General features: G+C 38.3%; 1 protein-coding gene across 3 annotated transcripts in view; it reads left to right on the top strand.

Moving 5' to 3' along the window:
• ABCC4 (ATP binding cassette subfamily C member 4 (PEL blood group)) overlaps positions 1-19,438 on the top strand; it is a 156,417-nt gene extending 136,979 nt beyond the window's left edge. For 2 of the 3 annotated variants that reach the window (XM_068928927.1, XM_068928946.1), the window contains 2 exons: positions 12,623-12,757; positions 17,580-19,438. In XM_068928927.1, the coding sequence (XP_068785028.1) occupies positions 12,623-12,757; positions 17,580-17,687 (243 nt within the window). In that variant the 3' untranslated portion in view covers positions 17,688-19,438. Of the gene's footprint in view, positions 1-12,622; positions 12,758-17,579 lie in introns of those variants that run through there. The other variant, XR_011138104.1, reaches the window with a different exon arrangement.
• Positions 19,439-19,758: the final 320 nt, after the last annotated feature.

Consider the following 19,758-nt stretch of genomic DNA (forward strand, 5'->3'; position numbering starts at 1 on the left):
TGTTAGGTCCCCCCCAAGCCACCTCTTCTCCAGGGCGAATAAGCCTTGCTCCCTCAGCCTTTCTTCCTGGGGCAAGTCCCCTGACCATCCTGGTGGGCCTGTGCTGGACTCCCTCCAGTTTGCCCTTGTCTGTCTTGTACTGGGGGTCCTAAAACTGGACACACTATTTCAGATTTGGTCTAATGAGCACTGACTAAATCACTTCCCTTGATCTGCTGGCTATACCTCCTGTTGATACAGCCCAAGATGGTTTCACCCTTCATGACTGCCATGGCGCGCTGCTTGACTCTTATTTAGCCAACTGTCCACCAGAACTTCAGCTCCTTTTCCGCAGAGGTGTTGCCCAGACAGTTGCTCCCCTGGTGCAGAGGGTTAGTCCATCCCAGATGTGGATTTCATATAGGTCTCTGTTGAATTTCATGAGGTTCCTGTTGGCCCATTCCTTTAGGCTGTCTAGATCCCTTTGAATGTCATCCTTGTCTTGAGCATATTGACTGCAATCCCAAGTTTGGTGTTGTCCACAAACTTTTGATTAAATTCAGTTTAATTGCTTGTTAGGCTAGAACTTTCCAAAAAGAAAATGTTCACCTTTAGGGTTAATCCAAACATTAGAAAAAAAAGAGCAAAAAATAATTCTAAGGAAGTCATGAGAAAATGTCAAGTTGGATGAGTATGGAAATAGGAACTGAATGTGAACTGTTGCATGTCTGCTCCTAGCCATTGTAATAACCGGTTCTATTTCAGAAGAAAAGAAAAGCCTACTGGAAGAGGAAGAAAAAGGAACAGAATACATTTTATACAACTGTAGACAAATCTGGCCTCAGGAGTTATTTTAATTCTTGTTTGTTCCCTTCCCAAAACTATACCTCTAGTTTCATAATCCAGGTCACACCTTAAAGAGTATTTCCATTATATCTATCTAAGTGATAAATACATTTTATCAGAACTTCAAACACTTAAAATCATTGAGGGAAGAGCTGTATTGTGTAATGTGATACTCCTAACCCAATCACCTCAGTGAGTAATATTGCGTTGCACTTGCATAGGACCTTTCATCTGGAAATTGTAACGCTCTTTACAAACATTAATTAATTAAACTTCAAACACCTGGGTGAGATAGGGAAGTATCCATACGATCTTTGGAACCAGGGTTGGAAAGACTTGTTAAGTCAGGCCATCAGATAATACTACCATAAAATTATAATCCAGCGGTTTTCAAACCTTTTATTTTTTTTTCCTGTACTGTTCCTGATGCTCATTGGAAACCTTCTCATTCCCTATTCTCTATTTGTTTGAGAACCCGAGTTTTAACTCCTCCCATCAGGTGCTCACAGTACCTATTTTAGCTATTTGGCACAGGCAGCCACCTTGCTCCCTGGCAGAGAGTGAGGATGGCAGAAGTGCTGCCACGGCCTCTTTTCTGACAGCAGTGGGTGCCCATCCTAGCCAAACCTTAGCTCATGCCTCCTCCACTAGCCCCTCATCACGCATAGCTTTCCCACCACCACGGTGTGGCAGCAGTTCTTTCCCTGTCCTTTCCTCATATTAGAGGGTGAGGGCCTTTTACCTAAATTACCTCTGCAGCTCACCAAACGGAGCCAGGAGCAGCCTGGGGCAGCTGCTCCCAAGACTTGCAGTGGGATCTCAGAAAATCCGCACCATCCATTCCTCTCTCTCCTCTCTGATTTCTTCTCCAGGTTGAGAAATCCTTTTTTAGAAACTGTACTTTTACACAGGAGAAAACAGAAGCATACAGAAATTGAAGCATAGTGAATCAGTAGTAAATTAAGTATATGCATTTGGCAAGAGCCTGAGGCTCTAAATGCTGTGCTGTGCTATTTTTCTATAGGAAAATCATACAGTAGTCAAGATTTGTGCATTATCCAATGACAAGGATGTCTCTCCCCAGAGACTTTTCATATCAGTGCAATGCTCCATTGAAATGGAAACTCTATGTAAGCAGGACTTGATCTAGTAATTAAAAACTGTCATTCAAATCAGATGTTTTTGTTGAAGAGAAACATGGGAAGAGATTTGGTTTATGGGAAAACGGTTGTGATTATGTCTTGAAATGACTAATATTCAGGTTAGCAATACAATATACTCTAGAGCCAGACCAAGATTTCAAAACATAACTGGCCATTTTTCTGTTGAAACTGAGTTTGCTCCCCTTTCCGTATCAGAAGCTATTAGATCACAGTGACCTGAACCCCCTCTGTAAGGTAACAAGTTATGATATTTTCTTCCTTTGCCTTTTCCCTTTTAAAGCCAGAGAGCTTATCAAAACATCAAAATTGAGATTGATTCAGATAAAAAAAAAAAAAACCCTACATTCTATGTCATTGAGCTAGCACTTTTATTTATTTTTTCCTTTAAAATATTTGCATGATGGTATAGAGAAGACAACATTGACATCTCATTGTGCAACTTAAAGTTGTTTTGTGATACCAACAGCAGAAATGCATATACCATGCATGTTGAACTTGAGTACCTTTTCTTCGTCAATAAAAATGACTTCCCGCCTCTATCTGGTAAGCCTCCTTCATTCATTTTTCTGACATTATGTTACATTTACTGTGGTGGAACATGTGGGCCTTGTAAATCGGGCACAATGTTTCATGCACTGCAGACAGACACAGCCTGAACTCTTGCCCCTCTCTTGAATTCTGGCATTTGACCTAGCATTGCACTTTAATGTCCTTCATACAGCCAACGCTGAGAGGGTTCTCTTAATAGACACCTAGGGACATGGTGGTGATGGCTTAGGGATGAGAGCAGTCTTCCAGGAAATGCAGAAATCCAAGCTCTACGTTTTCCCTCTCTCTGAGGAGGTCTGAAGAGAACGCTCCCCGTTCCCAAGAAGGTGCTATGCCCACCAGGCAGGGCAGTCAGGTTAAGGCCACTCTCCACCCTTCCTTTTGAAGCACTGTGCTGCTGGTAATGTGAGAGTCATGGAGCCAGAGGGAGAACAGGCATGAGAGAGTCTGAATCTGCAGCCCAGTGGGAAACGGAGCTCTTGCAGGTGTGGAGGAGCCCTTACTGCCGTGCTGATACCTTCACATGAACTTTCACGCCAGTGGCCCAGCTTCAGATGGAGGAATGGAAAATGTAGGAAGGTAGTGGTGTTTTGTTAAAGGTAGTATTACTGAGCTAAAGCCTTTAGTGCTGTGGTCTGTTGGCTCTTCTTTTGATGGCATTTTTGCCGCCTATTTAAATATCACTACTGGAAAATGTATGTTTTACAGTAAAACTTCCACAATCCCCTAAAGAGAATGTCTAAGTTGTAAGATGTCATAGAAGCATGCAGTCCGAGTTGCAAAACAGTCCTTTGTGAACACTGTGCATGTTGCCCATAGTGCTGACTTTTTTAGCTTAAGTATGTGCATGTAGGACTGCCCCTTTGGGGGAGATCTACTTGCTGTCATATACAGGCCCTCACATACATAATATGTCTAAGACGGATCAGCTGGCAAAAGCTGTAGATTTTTCCTGGAGCCCAGGCTGATCTGGGAAAGCGTGGAACTTGATGAAAAGTAGAAGCATTTGAGCTGCATTCAGAGCTCTTGTTTAGTCCCTTAATATTCAAACGCGGGAAGAACTGTAAGGGCGTAACATGAGTGTTGTTTTTATTGTATAGCACTTTTATTGTACAGAAGCTGAAAGGGTTTTTAACCTTTTATTGGCTCAGAATCCTGGATGCGATTAATTATTAGTGGTTATTCTACTTGTGCTGTTGAAGTGTGTTAAAAGAATACAGAGGGACCTTGGTAGATTACAGCAGCTGAGCGGGAGCCAAATTTTCAAAACTAGGGATCAGATCCTCAAAGATTTTTAGCACCTAATTCTTCATTGAAACCTTAAAGTAGCTTGTGAATCTGGATTCAATCGTCCACAGAGAAGTTGAATTCATATTTGTGCACCTGGTCTTATTGTTCTAAAGGAACAAACATTAGTAACTCCTTTTTTGAGTGAGCCTCTGTCTTGAAAATACTGACTAGTTAATATTAGATGAAAACGGTATTTTTTATGTAACCTAAGAAAAATCCCAGCTGTGCTGTGGAACCAAAGTCTGCTGGATAAAAAAATGTCAAGATTGAAATATAGAAGATGGTCATAGAAAGAGGGGACCTGCACAGAGCAGAAGATTGAAGTTCATCATGATAGCTGAGACAGCTTGTACCGGAGAGGTGAAAGAATACTCAGTCCCAGGATACCTGAGTATCAATATCCCATTAAAACATTGCTTGTATATATGTGTTTTGTAAGTTGACTGGTAAATTGTCTGGATGTACAGATTTTCAGGATCCAGAAGATCAAATATGAAAATCTAGGAAAGATCTCAACACTAACTGTAGGGGCTGATCAGAAGTATTTCCGGGAGACTCATAGGAGTTTTAGTGCAGTTCCATCAGAAAGTGAATGTGGTTACCAGCCTATCTGCTTGGCTCTTAACTCATTTGGAGGCCATCTGACTGGCTGATGGAGAGCCAAGGGCCTGAGAACCTTTAGGTTCCTCCTTTCTTTAGATGACCCACATACTTTCAGAGTTTCTGGAAGAGCTGAACACTAACAAATGATTTTTTAGAAATGATCGATTTTGTTTTGAATCTGAACAATGCCAAGTTCCACAGTTTCCAGATCTTTTGAAATCCTCTGAAATCCTCTGTTTAGCAACCCACAAGGGAGAAACAGATCCCTCAATGTTCCTTCCTGGAATTTAATATTCAGGTTGACAAATATTAACAGTGAAGGTGTTGTTTTCAAAGCTGAGTAATGTATGCATTTCTACCATTAAGAGAGGATGTTATATTGATGTTTAGGTTAAGTTTTGCATAAAACACTGAACTGTGTGCCACAGTCGTGTATCTGAGTAACTGTTGTCAGCTGAAATAAAGCATGTCAATCACAGTCCCTCGATCGTAGGTATCACACCTGGCCCAGCAGTCTCTAAAATGAGGAATTTAATTCCAAAGAGCTTGAAAAGATATTAGAGTTGTTGATTGTCTTTGCCAGTTGTTGATTCTCTTTACCACACCTCTCCAAAAAGTTGGCATCGCTAAGAGAGTTCTTAAAAGCTGCTCCCAATTTCAAGAGGGCTGTCCAGCAAGATTCTTCTTTTGCCTAAATAAAACAACTAATTACTGAAGCAGTACTTCAGCTGGGAGCATTCAAATGAGGAGCTGGATTTGAATTACTGCAGGAAGGCAAGCCAATGAATCTTGATGAATCTTGATCTCTTATTCTGGCAGGCATTTGCGTGGATGTATTTCCATCAGGATGAGGACAGGGCAGTCAGATCATATATCTTTGAAAGCAGTAGTATGGAATCCACACTAGTAGTACTAGCAAATCTTTAGAGAATGCTTTTTTGCTTTCTCAGCAGTACGGTATTATTTTAAATGTAAATCAGTGCAAGACATGCTGGCGGCCGATGCTTTGAGCAGGGAGTTTCTGATAAGGTAAAACTTTGTGCATGGCAGCTGAGCCACAAATTCATTGTCATAAGAAACTGATAAAACCAAGAGGGATGCCCAGTCATCTGCAACAATATTCCTTAACCTTTTGAAAAGTATAATTTCCTTGTAGCTTATCTAACTTCGTAAGACCCTCAAACCTGTATTAAAGAGTGGGATTTCTTTAAGCTGAAGTGTATCTTCTGACACTTCAGGTCCATCTTTGAGCCCTTCTGCAATCCAGATTGAGAAACGTGGCTTTACAGTGATGGAAATAGCCATTGCTGATAGCCAAGGAAGAGTTTTCTCAACATGTGTGGCTCTTGGTAGGATGTGACACTAGGTTACTTCACGCTCTCTTAAGGGAAAGGTTGAACTTGCACTGGTATATCAGATGTTTTGAGATAAGGAAATGGATGAATATGGAAAACATCTGCAGTGGCTGGTTAACAGGCTTTTCTTTCCTCAACAAAGATACAGAAGGAGTTAATATCAAACGATTGTCAGTAGAGAAAGACTCATTGCAGCGTACATAATTGTGATTTTTTTCCCTCACAACATTCCAGCCAGCTTTGAACAGTGTGCAGTCAGGTGGAGGAAAATAGAAGAAGGGTAGATTTTTAAGCCTCTGAGAAAAGTAAAGATAACTCATATATAGAACAATTTACCCAGCAGTACTATACGCTCAGTTTTCCATGAATTGCATCTCAGGAATAATGTCAGTTTAAAGAAACTCTCTAGTTCTGGTTACAGAACATGATAACTGAAGTTGTCTTTTCTGTGAAGTTTGTGTGCGTATGTTTAGGGGGGTGCATGTCAACTCCCAGTAATCAATGGCAGACTTGGCATTGTTGCAGCAAAATTAAGCTCTGCTGAGGTGAAATATTTTGAAGGTTTGAAAATAATTATTAAAAGTATAAGAAGATAAACACCCAAATATTCTCTGCTTTGTTCGGAGGGAAAAAAAGAGTACCCAGCTGACACATGATATGTGAAATGTGCGTTATTCGACACCAAATTTAGCTGGAATTACTCGTAGAAAAATTTGTGTACGATCCCTAAAGGAGCTTGGGGAATGCTCAGATTAAACCTGAAGACTAAAAGAAGACAAGACCGAAAGACAGTCACGTACCCCCTCCCCCCTAAAAAAAGAAAATCATAATTAAAAAATTGAACAACCAGCAACCGCTTTAAAATGATTCTTGAATTATATCTGCACCCTTCTCAAAATTCTTCATTGTTTGCAAATCTGTTTAGGTAGGTTGATATTTATAGATGACTCTTCAGAGAAGTATATACATGTTTCTGATCTGTTTTGACAAACCATGATGAGATGGAAGAGGCAGAACGTACTTGCATCTGAACTTAATGCCATCTGGGGCACAGGCTGTTGGCTGTTTCCCACAAAGCTACGTATTGTCTTTGGTAAATATATTTCTTATAATATGACGTAACCGGAAGCATCTCCTGAATATTCTCCTCTTCCTAGGACTTTATTGAAGATCCTCTCGATGTATGCTCTCTGAGGAAAACATTGTTCAAAGTTGTATTCCTGAAGAGTTTTGAACTTTTATAATAATTTTGCTGTTTGGTGATGTCTTCTCCAAGTCTAAATTAAATCAGATGTATTCCCTAGGAAACGATTTGCTTGAATTATTTTTCTTTTGAATAGGACATAAAAATGTTTATGATCAACTCTTAAATGCCCCATTTTCCCTCTGGCTTTATGGTGAAGATGAACGTGAATAGGAATACTAGTCATTCCTCAGTAATAATTGAAGTAAATTCCCATGCCCCCCTCCTCTGTTGCTGAACACTTCCAACCTTGTACTTTTTTTTTCTCAGAATGTTTTATAACTATTGTTCTCTTGATTTGTCTGCTTTTGTTGCTGAAAGTTAGAAAATGCAGGATTTAAAACTTTCTTTTTTCTGTCTATGGATAGTCCTAAGTTCATGTTGCTTGTTTCAGCAGTCTTAAGGGTATACGTTCTTTCCTTTTCTGTGGCTGGTGACACACACTTCTTTTACCTATATTAATTCACCACGACAGTATAAAATTAACTTGTGAAGTGAATGTTTGCTTTTCAAAAGTCCTGTGCAACAAAATAATATAGCTATTTACAGGACTCTCAGCGAGAATAGGTGCTGTCCTAGTTCTGCAGTCTGTGCAGAAATTTGGGCTCTCTTTATAGAATATATTCTTCCTTTGCCTTCATTGCCCTGTTTTTCTCCTCTTTCCTTTGCAAAATGGATCTCTGATTTCTTTTCACCGTTTTATGTTTTCCTTTTTGTCTTTTTTTCCTAATTAAGTCACACACAAATGGCAGCATGAAAACAGCTCCCGAAATGTTTTGAATGTCTAAACTAATCTGACTGAGAGAAATATTCTGCATATGAATAACGCTCACTTAAACTAGTAGTTAAGCCAAATATTTATATGCTTAGGAAGTCTGTTGGCCAGCTCTGTATTTGCTGTGGATACTTTAGCTTTATTGTGCTATTATTTGACAGCTCAGTTACTGAGCACTCCCCCACTCTTCCCCCTGCACTGAATTTGTCCATAGAGAGCAGAGTTGATGCATTTAAAAAAGTGAGATTATGGAATAAAAATATTGCAAAGTTTGGTGTTTTGGGGAGCCTAGACAGAGTAGAGGTAACTTTCTTGGCAGAATACAGTTGAGGCAAAAGTGGATGACTACCCTGTGGTAGCCAAACTTTATTCAAATTTAGTTCAGCAACATTTTTGTGGCATAAGCAAATGGCTCTTCTGTGGTAGCTAGTGTTAACATAAACAACACATTGATGTGGCTAATACTCTATTTTCATGGTTGCTTTTGCAGGTCACAAATCACTCTTTTGTGTTTCTCTGCTCCACTCTCCCCCACACCCCATATATTTTTAATCCCACTCTTTCTATGCTATTCTGTGTCTCCATGTCAAAACTGCTTTACCTTCTGCCCAGCATGGCACTTGTGCTTCTGAAAATTTCATGACTGTGATGAGCAGTCGCTGCCCGGAATATTCAACCCAAACAAAACATGAGATGGAGTGAAATTAGATGGCATGGAGGTTTTTTAGTCAAGAGCAGTATAGCGTTTAAGCACTGGTAGAACATAAAATACCTGAACAGGACTGCTTGAATAAAGATAATTTGGGTAGATGTTAGTAAAGATCAGCTTCACCATACATAAGGAGGGGAGTAAATTCCACTAAGAGTTTTCCTGCATGCCGTCTTCTGCATGATCACCAATGTCCCAGTTTGTAAGTTTTGTACTGTAGGAGTTACTCTTCCACATGGGAAAATCCTGTTGAAGTCATGAGGCTCTGACTACAAAGGCAAGAGCAGTGCAGAGGATATAAAAGAGGCTGCCAGTGCAAAGCAGTGGAGAATCTGGTCCTGGTTTACATACAAGTGTTTTGGGTTGATATACTTTGGGCTATTGATATACTTTGAGCTGTCTAATTGTTTCACAGACAGTTAACACCCACAGCATGATTATGAGGCTTTGTTTGGTCTATTTTGCAAACGGTCAGATTGAGGAACTGAAAGGTTAGATGATTTGTCCAACATCTCTGTCTCTAAGGTCTGTGTTAAAGTTTATAATGAAATCCCAGTCTTATTTCAAGTCCCATACTCTTTTGTGTGACCTCCGTAATCACTGTGCCGATCGGATTTTGCAAACTATAGGCTTCCTTTTTTTTTTCTGTATCAAGTTCCACAGGTACAACTGCCTGGGAATGTATCTGGGTTCAATTCAGTCATATTGTACAGTGATAAGAGCTGCATGCAAGTGGATCAGAAAATATGTGGCTAGTAAATACCAGATTCCACCTTTCCTGAATGATTAGCTTGCTTTTTGAAGTCTTAATGATTTTAATTTTGCTTGGAGTCAGTGAGTAAGAGTATGCAAAGCCTTAGCCAAAGTATCTGTTTGTTTATTTAAATTTTATCAGCACATATTTCTTCAAAGAAGAGTACCTATCTCTTTGTATAAGCACTTTTTAATAAATGTATAAATATATAAATGTATAACTCACAAGTAAATCAGCTCTAATTCTCTCCTTTGTCACATAGATGAGAACAGTTAATAGAAATACTTTTTTTTCTTAGTTAACACGGTACATGGAATATTCCTGACTTGTAAGAACAATGTTGTCTGTTCTGTTTCATTCTTTTTTTCATCTGAGATTTTTAAGAATAACACAAATTTTATTTGTCCTATATTTGTTCTATCTATTTTCATAACACAAGTTTGTATTTTTATTTCCCAAGAAAGGACATTAATAGCTTAATGATTTGTTTAAAATGTGAATGTAATTTTTGTAGATACAGATTGCCCTGTCTGTTCCGCTTTTGGACTTGGCTGTTTAAAACCTGTCAAGGAGGAGTAGATTTCTCCTTTTTTCCCTCCCAGGTTCTTTGGAGGAGAAAGTTTGTCCATGTTTATGACTGTTTCAAATATTTGCAAAATTATTGTTAATGTAGCAGAATCTGAATACTGCAGTAATACAAAATTTTTTAAGAGTCTGATTTTCTACATAGAGACACATATTCAATATGTTTTTTCTTCAATTCTCTAGGAGTTGTTACATAATATAGTGGTATGCTGAAGAAAAAATTACTTTTTCAAGGCACCTGAGATGTCCTATTATGTGGCACCCAAATTCAATTATTATGTAGAACTATACTGGATTATTCCATTCTTAAAGAAGCTGTGTTTAACTATGACTTACTGAAGTATATAAAAGATTGTGATGAAAATTATATTGTTAATTTATCTTTAAATATTCAAATTAAATGGGATAAGATTAAGTATACGGAAATACCTCCATGTGTACAAAAAGTGCTTTTGCCGAGGAAATACTGTATCTGTTGTATATTAAATTACTACATATTGTGCTGTGTGGTGCTACTGGTGTTATAAAGCTTTTCTGCTAGCACTTTCTTCAGCTATGTACCAAACAGTGCTGGAAGGCTCTTGTGGAGGAAATCGCAGTGCAGGCTGGGTGCTCTAAGACAGGAGCTTTTGAAAATAGAAGATAACTTTTTGTAGGTTTCTCTGCAAACAATTTATAAAATTAGATGTAGTTATGCTGTTATAGTTGGCTGAGTTGTTACATGTTTTGATGTAATGTACTCAACTGAATGGGAAGCTCAGGGGTGGGAATCTTTCCCTTGCTGTTGGGTCCTTTGGGTCAAAGAAAGATCTCAGCAGCGCCTCATTGTCACACTGGTGCAGCCAAATGGGTTGGCTCACCTGTCCTACTTCCTTGCGTATTTTGTGATTAACAGGTGCCCAGTCCGCTTGTAGATTCAGCCGAGCTCTTCCCATTTAGGATATTTTGCCTTAAGGAGTTCCACGGGCAAATTGCACGTGCTTGAAAGTTGCCTCACCACACTTTGAATTTATCTCCAAGCTCGCTGGAGTTTCTTCTTTCAAACATAAATTTGCAAGTTATTTTGGAAGTTGTCCTCATGATACCCTTTTTTCATTTCTTTCCTGAAATGAACAGCCCCATTTTTTTATAGATCTTTTTTTTCTACAAGTATGTACACCACAATTATGGCTTTGGTTATAAGTCCTTGAAGTCCGTCTGTTACGGCAATATCTTTTTCAATAGCATGCTAGGTGTATTCAGTTTTTTTATTTATGTAAGAACAGAAATATTTTCTGTATTACTTTATTTTCTCGCATAACTTTTTTAAACTTTGCTGCTCCTACACATGAAATAGGGTACTGAACTTACAGACTGATACCAAATCTCTTTCTTGAGTCAATACCATTAATTTGTAAGCCACTTGAGTATTTGAGTATATTGCATTTGTCAATATTCACTTTTCCTTGCTATTGTGTTGCTCACTCACTTAGGTTAGTTAAGTTTATCTGAATATCTTCTGGTCTAGACTTACCTGCATGCTTTTGTGTCGTTTGGAGGTTCGTCACTTTGCAGATAACTCCTTTTTCTCATGACTAACACATAAGTAGCTACCACAGAATGCTGTGGTACCTGCCAGTTCTTAGCTGTTAAGCTTTCCCCACAGCAAAAATACACTATTTATTTCTAATCTTAGTTTACTATCCAAGTTCTTGAATATTTTTTGTCTCTTATAGCCTGACTATTTAGTTACATCAGGTACATTTCTGAAAATCCAAATAAACCATTTATCCTTTACTTGTCTTCTGGTGTATTTGACAAATTCTATCAATCAGATTTGTGAGGTACAACTGTTATTACAACTGTGGGGAATAGTTACTAACTGTGATCTGGTGTGTGTCTTATGTTTCTGTTTTAATGATTGTTTTGACTAAGTTACTTTCTTATCTAAAAAAAAAAAAAAATATACTGGTCTGAAAGTTCCCTGCATGATCCTTTAAGGCTTTTCAAAATGTAAGTGCAGTATTTGCTAGCATACAGTCCTTAAAAAGAGTCACTAATATGAGAATATGTTCTTAGAGGTTCAGTCAGCTTATTCTTAAATTCTTTTAATATTTTTGACTGTATATGTCCTCTGTGGCCTAACAACTTAATGCCTGTTTAATTTCTCTAATATTTTTTCCTTCTCCCATCCTCTTTTTGGGTACCTCTGTCCCTGGTGGCATGTCATCTTTTTTATGTAGAAAGAATAGGTTCAGGGTAAGTATTTTTCTAATCTGTAGTTGGCAAAAAATGATGCAAGAAACTGTTTTATCTTTTCAGCAACATCCTCATTTTCTTTAATTATATCTTCACCTCCTCTAATCCAGAAGACCTGCTTATTCTCCCCTGATCGTCTTGGTCGCTGTTGCTTGATTTATACCTACAGCTGTTTACTTCAGAGCCCATTTTATGCCTCTCAGCAGCAGGCCTTTGTTTCTTTCTTACACAATGAATCTTATTATCTGCTTTGTTGGCTTCACAAGCATTGTATTTCCATATTCTGCATAACTTTGCATTGAATTCCTATAGGTAGAATGGCTGTAGGGCACTCAAATATAGTACAACTGGTCTATAAAGTGAAGAATTGCTATGCTTGTTTGGAGATGGCATAAGATTTCATTTACAGGATACAAAATTCGTCTTAGTACTTAAAGTGCTTATAGTCCCCCACGCACCCTGCTTATAATAAGTCTCTAACACTTGCTTTGAAATTTCTTACGCTAATAAGTTTATTTCTGTTGATTTAACAGGTTTTAGATGCAGGAAGATTAAAAGAATATGATGAGCCTTACATTCTACTACAAGAAAAAGATGGTTTGTTTTACAAAATGGTGCAACAAGTGGGCAAGACTGAAGCAGCTTCTCTGATTGAAACAGCAAAACGGGTAATTTAAAAGAAGTGTTAATTAAGTTTTGTCTCTGCAGTTTGTTTTTTGCAAGTTAGCATGTCCAGTGTTAGGGTGAGCCTTCCCCTATACTTAAGGCACTGTCAGCTTTGCAAGACTAAACCGTCATTTTCAGTGCTTTTTAGCGGGATACACAGACTTCCAAATGATAGATATTTATGTACCCTGAGTTGAAAGACTGACTTTTTTGTATCCGTCCATATGTACACACAATGTGTAAATAATATATGACATACTCGCCTATGGTAGGCCTTGGTCTTACAAAAACTTGTTGTAAAAGGGTGTTAAGGCTGCGTGGTCCAGCATTCAGTTCTATTATTTCTACATTTTTTATATGGACCCATGCAATTTTAGTTTCAGGATCAGTACCTGTGTATTGTTTTATTGTCTTTAAGGGTGAAGTCGTGTTCCTTTTATGGTGCTTTTTCTTCCTTTGTTTTTGTACTCTTGTTTGATTCTACGGGTGAGATGAATGGTGCTCAATTAAGAAATAGCCATTGAACGTTTTGTTACCTCCTTCTTCCTTACAAGGCTCTGTGCCTGCTTACTACTTATAGTCAAATCCTACTCAGAGTACAAAATTATTAGTGTAATTATGAGCATTCCTCTGGCAATCAAAGTGGTTAAGAAACATCAGTGGATTAATTTTCATAATATGCCTCTGAAGTGAGGCTATATCATCTCCACTTTTCAGATGGAAAGCTGAAGCACAGATGAGATAAAAAGTGACCTGTGATTGAACAGCTCATTTTTACTAGCTTTTCGCTTGTTTTCTATTTTTGTGCTAATTTAATGCCTAGGATGTCCAAAGCAAGTTTTTAATTTCCTTCTGTGCCTGTGAAAGTTGAGCGCTGCTGCAGCTGAGACCCCCAGTGCTCAGGTTGGGAGCAACTTGCTTCATATTCATCTAGCATTACTTTCAGCCTGCAAGTAAGGTTAGGCATGTAGGGACCTAAGAGAGTCTTTTCAATGTAGGAGGCAAAGGTCTATCTCTGACGCGTGTGCTTTCCTCTTCTCACGCTGCTTGAGATCTGGAGCAGAAGTATGGCAACATACATTGCAAACTATTTCCTGGGAAAAAAAGAGAGGAACGAGCAAGAAACAGTGCATAAAGACAGGAAATGAAGTGGCAGGTACCTGGCTACAGTAAAATAGTGGATCTGCAGAGAAGAATGGACACATTACTGGCATCTTGTAAAGGCCTGAAAAAGTGTGCTGTTGTGGAGGCTACATGCTCCTTTCTTGAGGCTGTTTTATTGAACGTTTTGAAGGTTAGGGAAGAGATGCCTTTTTTCAGAGGAACTAAAATCCCCCCTCCTTTTTTTAGGGAATTTTTCAGGTTAAGCTTTGTAACTAAGAGCATATGCCATATATATGGCACTAATTGCAGAACTCTGGAATAAAGCTTTGAGAAAGCTTTATCCTTAAATAGACTATCTAATGAGTTCTGCTCTCCTCCTGAAGTGCTGCAATGGAACTTCTTGCATTTTATTACTGAAAGTATAATGGGTTAGCCATGTTTTTATGGTATATGTATGACAATCTGGAGCTTACATTACAAAGGATGGATTCAGATTCATATGACCAGTGTTTGTCAAGTGAAGGCCAGCTTCCTAAGGCTTGATCCTTGGAATGGCTAAAGGTGAGGCTGTCTAGCTGTTATCTGTAGAGATTTAGCCGTGTCATGTTGTCTCCTTCCTTCCCTGCAGCCCTCCCCAGTTGTACAATTGCATTCAAAGATAATTCAAAATATATAAAAATAATTACTTGATGTTACTTGCCCATATAGTCATCTGCAGTTACCACATCAATGTTATGTGATTTTGTATAGGAAGGGAAGAGATCCAGGAGCCAATCTTTGCTGAAATGTGGTTTGATGAAAAAGTTTGCTAACTCCCAGGCTAGAAGGCAGATACAGGCCTTAGCATCTGCCAAGAATGCAAAGCATGGTACTTATCCACACTCCGTCCAAAAAAATGGGAGTAGAGAGACTATCTCTCTAGTCAGCAGCTATCCAGAAGCACAGTTACAGTTCTTTCTGTTCAAATGACTTGGACATTAATTCAGGGTTTTCTTTACTGATGTCCCTTGTGCATCATGCATACTTCAGAGAAGTTGCTTAGTTAGAAGAGCTGATTCTGGTGGCTGTTCTTTTTACAGTAACAAGTCTCATACGTTCCTACTGTGGTTATTAAGAACTGTTTTTATGAAGAGCAGCTTTATTCTGTTGTTAAAAAACTGCATGCTGCACATGAAAAGAGATGCTAATATGGCATATATATGTATGTTTCAAAAGGCATTACAGTGGGTTGCTAAGTAAAGTGGCCTGGAACGGGGCCATGCTTTGATGATGATCACTTGATTTATTGCATTTTGGACCTGAATCTTGGGCAGAACATACTTGTACTAAGAGCTCCTTTCAGTAAGGTGAGACTTCAAATACATTTTCTGGAACAGTATAGCTTCTGCATATATTCTTTAAGTTCATGCAATGCACATATGAGTAACCATCATAAATGGCTAGGGACTATGCACTTTAAATTGGAAGCCTAATTTGAGACGTCTTTGAAGAAGCCTAATTTTCCAAAAAATCTCTTCCGTATCCTAGCTAAGCACTGAGAGATTCAGCTATTCAAGTTCACTACACCTCCTGAAACCTTAGCTCAGTCTTCCAGATTGATCCAAACTTGCTATTTGCATGTCTGTTTTGGTCAATGAGTAGCCCTGATTTTTGCACAAATGCAGAAGAAAACAACCTCAGTACAGTTCAAGCTGGAGACTGCTCGGTGCATTCTAAGCAGCACATGAGCCTGACTGCAATTGGGTCGTGCTTGACACCGTTAGATTTGTCTCTGCAGGATGGCGCCCTAGAAGGAAGCTGTTTGGGTCTTTGTTGGGTTTACAGGAAGCTATTAGGAGAAAATCCTATGGGAAAGTGAGATGTAGTCATCAGACAGTTTAAAAAAGTGTGCTCAATTATTCAGATAAAACTTAATGTGTTCTCCGGTTGAGGGAAGCTTTTCCACAAACTTTGGTGGCAGTGGGATAGGGCTGTTTTTCTGTCAATCAGGTTTTGAATACTTTGAGGGAAAATAAGGGTGATTTTATATTAAAGCTATGACAGATGTGTAAATATTAAAATACTAGCTGTTATCTCACCTCAGTGATTACTTTTTAAAAGGTTGCAGCTCTGTTGGCAGCAGAAGAAGCTTGAATAAAGACTTGGGCATTTAATATCTTGAGGGATTGGGCCCAGGGGAAGAATTGCAATGAGACAGTTGAAAAGCAGCTGCCATTTCATTATGTCTCTAGTACCGTGCCAAGGTTTTCTATTAACTTTAAAAAAAAATCACATTCAAAGGCTACAGTGAAGTTTGTCAAAGTTCTGTTTTAAACCGGGAAAATGATGGGAATATGCAACTGAGCTTCCAGTCTCTGTAGCCTGTGTGCAGCCAGGCACCTGATTAACTTTCCTCTGTTGCATCCTGTTGTGGCTGGTTGCTGAGGAATGCTTCTTAACAGGACTTCCAATTCTTTTGTTGATTCAAATCAGATGTTAATGTTCTTTGAAAATTCTAAAGGTGCATATAGAATGCGTGAGTGTGTGTACACAAAAGAAGACAGTGATACTTTCAGGAGTGTTTGTATAGTATAGCTATTTCTTTTTTATCCCACATGTCTTATTCATATATATGAAAAGAACATTATTATCAAACAAGCTGAACTTTGTTGACAGCACTCCCAAGTATAAATTGGAGAAATATTTCATAAACCGTAGTCTGAGCAGGATGAATATGAGACCTAACTCGTGACATGTGTCAGCTGCAGAAAGATAGTGTATTTTCTGTTTTTAAAGATGCAAACAAAACTTTTCACATTCTTCTTTGAAAAAATTGCATTTGAAGTCCTTTTTCACCCAAACACATTTTTAGATAAGAGCACACAAGTCTTGACATTATTTCATTTTGTTATGCGCATCTGTCAAGGAACAGAGATATGATACAGCTACTAAAAACTGATGATTGTGGAACAGTGAAACTTGACAGCATTTCATTCCCTTTATGTTCTGATTATACATTTATCAGGAAACCTGTATCTCTTCTAGTTCAGCTAGAAATTGGTAGAATTCAAGAACTCAAAGGCTTGGCAAAGAACTGTCCTATTATTTGGTATCATCTTACATTTTAGAGAAGTTGCTTGGTTGAGTTATTGTTAAAGCTTTTGCTTCTTTCATTATTGTGATTCACTATCCAGAGATCACATTTCTATAGGCCCTATAACTGCTCTGCAGCACAAATTAAACGCTGGGATATTTCATACGTATACCACGAAGTTTCAATGGTTGTCAATCATAGTTTGTAAAATATAGGGATTACAACCTGATATTAACATCCAAATCCATTGTGTTCAATTTATGTGTGAAAATGAGAAACCCTTGTGCAGGCGCAAGATTTCACAGCTTCTTTGTCACCCCGTTTCTAATTTATCTCCATGTTTTGAGCTAGTAAAATGATTTTACTTATCAGTTTAATGTAAAACGATGACATATATCTATTTATCTGAATTACTAGAATTTGAGTGGATCTACAGGTTGTATGGGTTTTTCTCAGTCTTTGTATAAGATCATAGTGTAATTTTACTAATTTTTCAGTGACACTGGATGCCACTCATCTAAAGTTCCTATTTTGATTCCTTATTGAAATGTATTTACCTATATGGTGTTAATCTCCAGGAATTTTATCTGAAACTAAAAGTTTAATGTACAGTTAATCTATAATTACTTACAGAATATTTGTTCTAGGTTTACTTCAGTAAGAATTATCCAGAAGTTGTTCAGAATGGCCAGCTTGCCATGGACTCCTCCTTGGATCCTTCCTCAGGAGTATGCGTCACCGAAACTGCGCTGTGATTCCTGACAACCGCAGTTGTTTTCCAGAGAACGTAAACCTGAGATCATCTAAACTCAGTGACTGGTGATGTTTGAAAGTTTCAGCAGGGGAGCAGAAGAAGTAGGCAGGGGGCGATTCTTTGCACTGGACATCCTTTCTATTTAACACTGAGAAGAAATGTTTTTCTGTGCCTGTTTCTTTAATTTCAGTGCAATATATGTTTTCCTTTCCAACTAAGTATGTTTTTATTGCTAAGGAAATTAGACAGACTAAGTTTTTATTTGAAAATTATGTGGTAGAGATCTCTTTTATTTAAACAGGTGCAGGACACCTAACAGATCTAGGGTGCATTTTTGGAGCTTATTAAAAAATTGAAATGTATCCTTTTTCTCTTTTGGAAATATTGTGAGAGCAAGCAAAAACAAAATTTGTTCAGTGTCACTTTAACACACTAACTACATCTGAACAGCAGATTTGGTAGTCTACAACTTTAGTTGTCTAATGCAACTGTCTTTATACCTATCTTGTAGTTCGGCAGAAACAAGAATTGAACAAGCCAAAAAAACTTTTCTTTTTGATAGCAAAAAGTGCTATATACTTATTTTTTGATAAATAATTCAAATAATGCTGTCCAAGATGAATGTAAATATTGCTTTATTAGGCTGAAAAATCAATATCAATCTTCTATACTTAAGAAGAAAATTACCACATTTGCACTGAGGAAATATTTAAATAATTTAACATACATTCCTTTTTTTATCCACGTTATCAAAGAAAAAAGTATTAAAATAACTTGAGGAAACGTTTGAATGACATGTCATTATACCTAAATACCATGTAGTACAAAGTTATCTTCAGCACAACACATTGAAATGTATACATTATTTGCATTTATTGTGCCTTAATATTTGTGCCTTCAAGCCAAAGCTATAACTGCAGGGTAGACAACAAATTCATTACATATACTTCACAAATATTTAACCTTAGTATATTTAAAATTTTGCGTGAGGGGTTCTCTTGAGCTCAAGCTGTTTGAAGTTACCATCCTACTGAAAGAGGTAGGAAAGTACAAGCTGTAGTTTTGAATGGCTGGTAGTGAGAAGGATGCAGTGAGAGAGAGAGAGATTCTGCGTTCATATGTTATGTCCTGATTCAGCAAAGCACTTTAATGTAAAGACACAATTCCCATGCTTAAAAGCAAGCAAGTGCTATGCTGCTTCAGATTTTTTCCTGTTTAGTGAGATACATACTCTTTGAGGCCCAATGCAGAATAAATCTTGCTGTTTAAATGGCACAGGAAAGACTAGAAAGTAACAGATCTTTTCAGGACACAGAAAATACTGTACTTTTCAAAAAATATTGAAGATGCTCGCTATCGCTGCTGTAAGATAAATATTGTTTACCCAGTGAAAAAGTGGTCTAAATCTAAGGCAGACTCCACTGCTTCTCATTCCAAGCAGTTCTACCAGCAAATAACTGATTCAAATACAAAATTTCTCTTTCCTTATTGGGAAGTAAACTGAGGCCAAAACCTGTGCCTCAGAATAAGGGCTGACCTAGGTGGTCTTTGTCCTGCACAGAAACCCGGTCCAGTGGCGAGAGGCAGAAGCTTCATTTCCCTCAGGCAGCACCTTTCCTGTGGCAGGGCTCACAGTCCTGCCGCGAAATACCAGGAGAGAGGCGAGTACCTCTTGCTGCTCACGCTTCCCCAGTTTCTCTCTGTCCCCTTCAGTTTGAAGAGGGATGCGGATGCCGCAGAGCTGAGGCGCAGGAGATGCAGCACTCCTGGAGGTGGTTTTGAGAGCCACGTGCGATCCACCTCTGCTTTCCTTGGTTCTGCTTTGCTGGCCTGCACAGGGGTGGCAGCCGGTTTTCTGGTAGCAATCTCTTGTGTTGTTAATAGGATGTTACAAAATGAAATACATTGTCCTTAGGCTTTTTTTTTTTTTTTGGCAGGTTCTGACACTTTTTCTTTGGTGTGTAGCACCTTACACTATAATCAATGCCATTGAAATCTATGGAACTGAGCTTTACACAGTGCTGCAGAACATGATTCTTGTGCTATGTCTGGTGCTGAACAAAAGAGGGTTA

Source organism: Struthio camelus, chromosome 1 (genome assembly GCF_040807025.1).
Source record: "Struthio camelus isolate bStrCam1 chromosome 1, bStrCam1.hap1, whole genome shotgun sequence".
Taxonomy (NCBI): domain Eukaryota; kingdom Metazoa; phylum Chordata; class Aves; order Struthioniformes; family Struthionidae; genus Struthio; species Struthio camelus.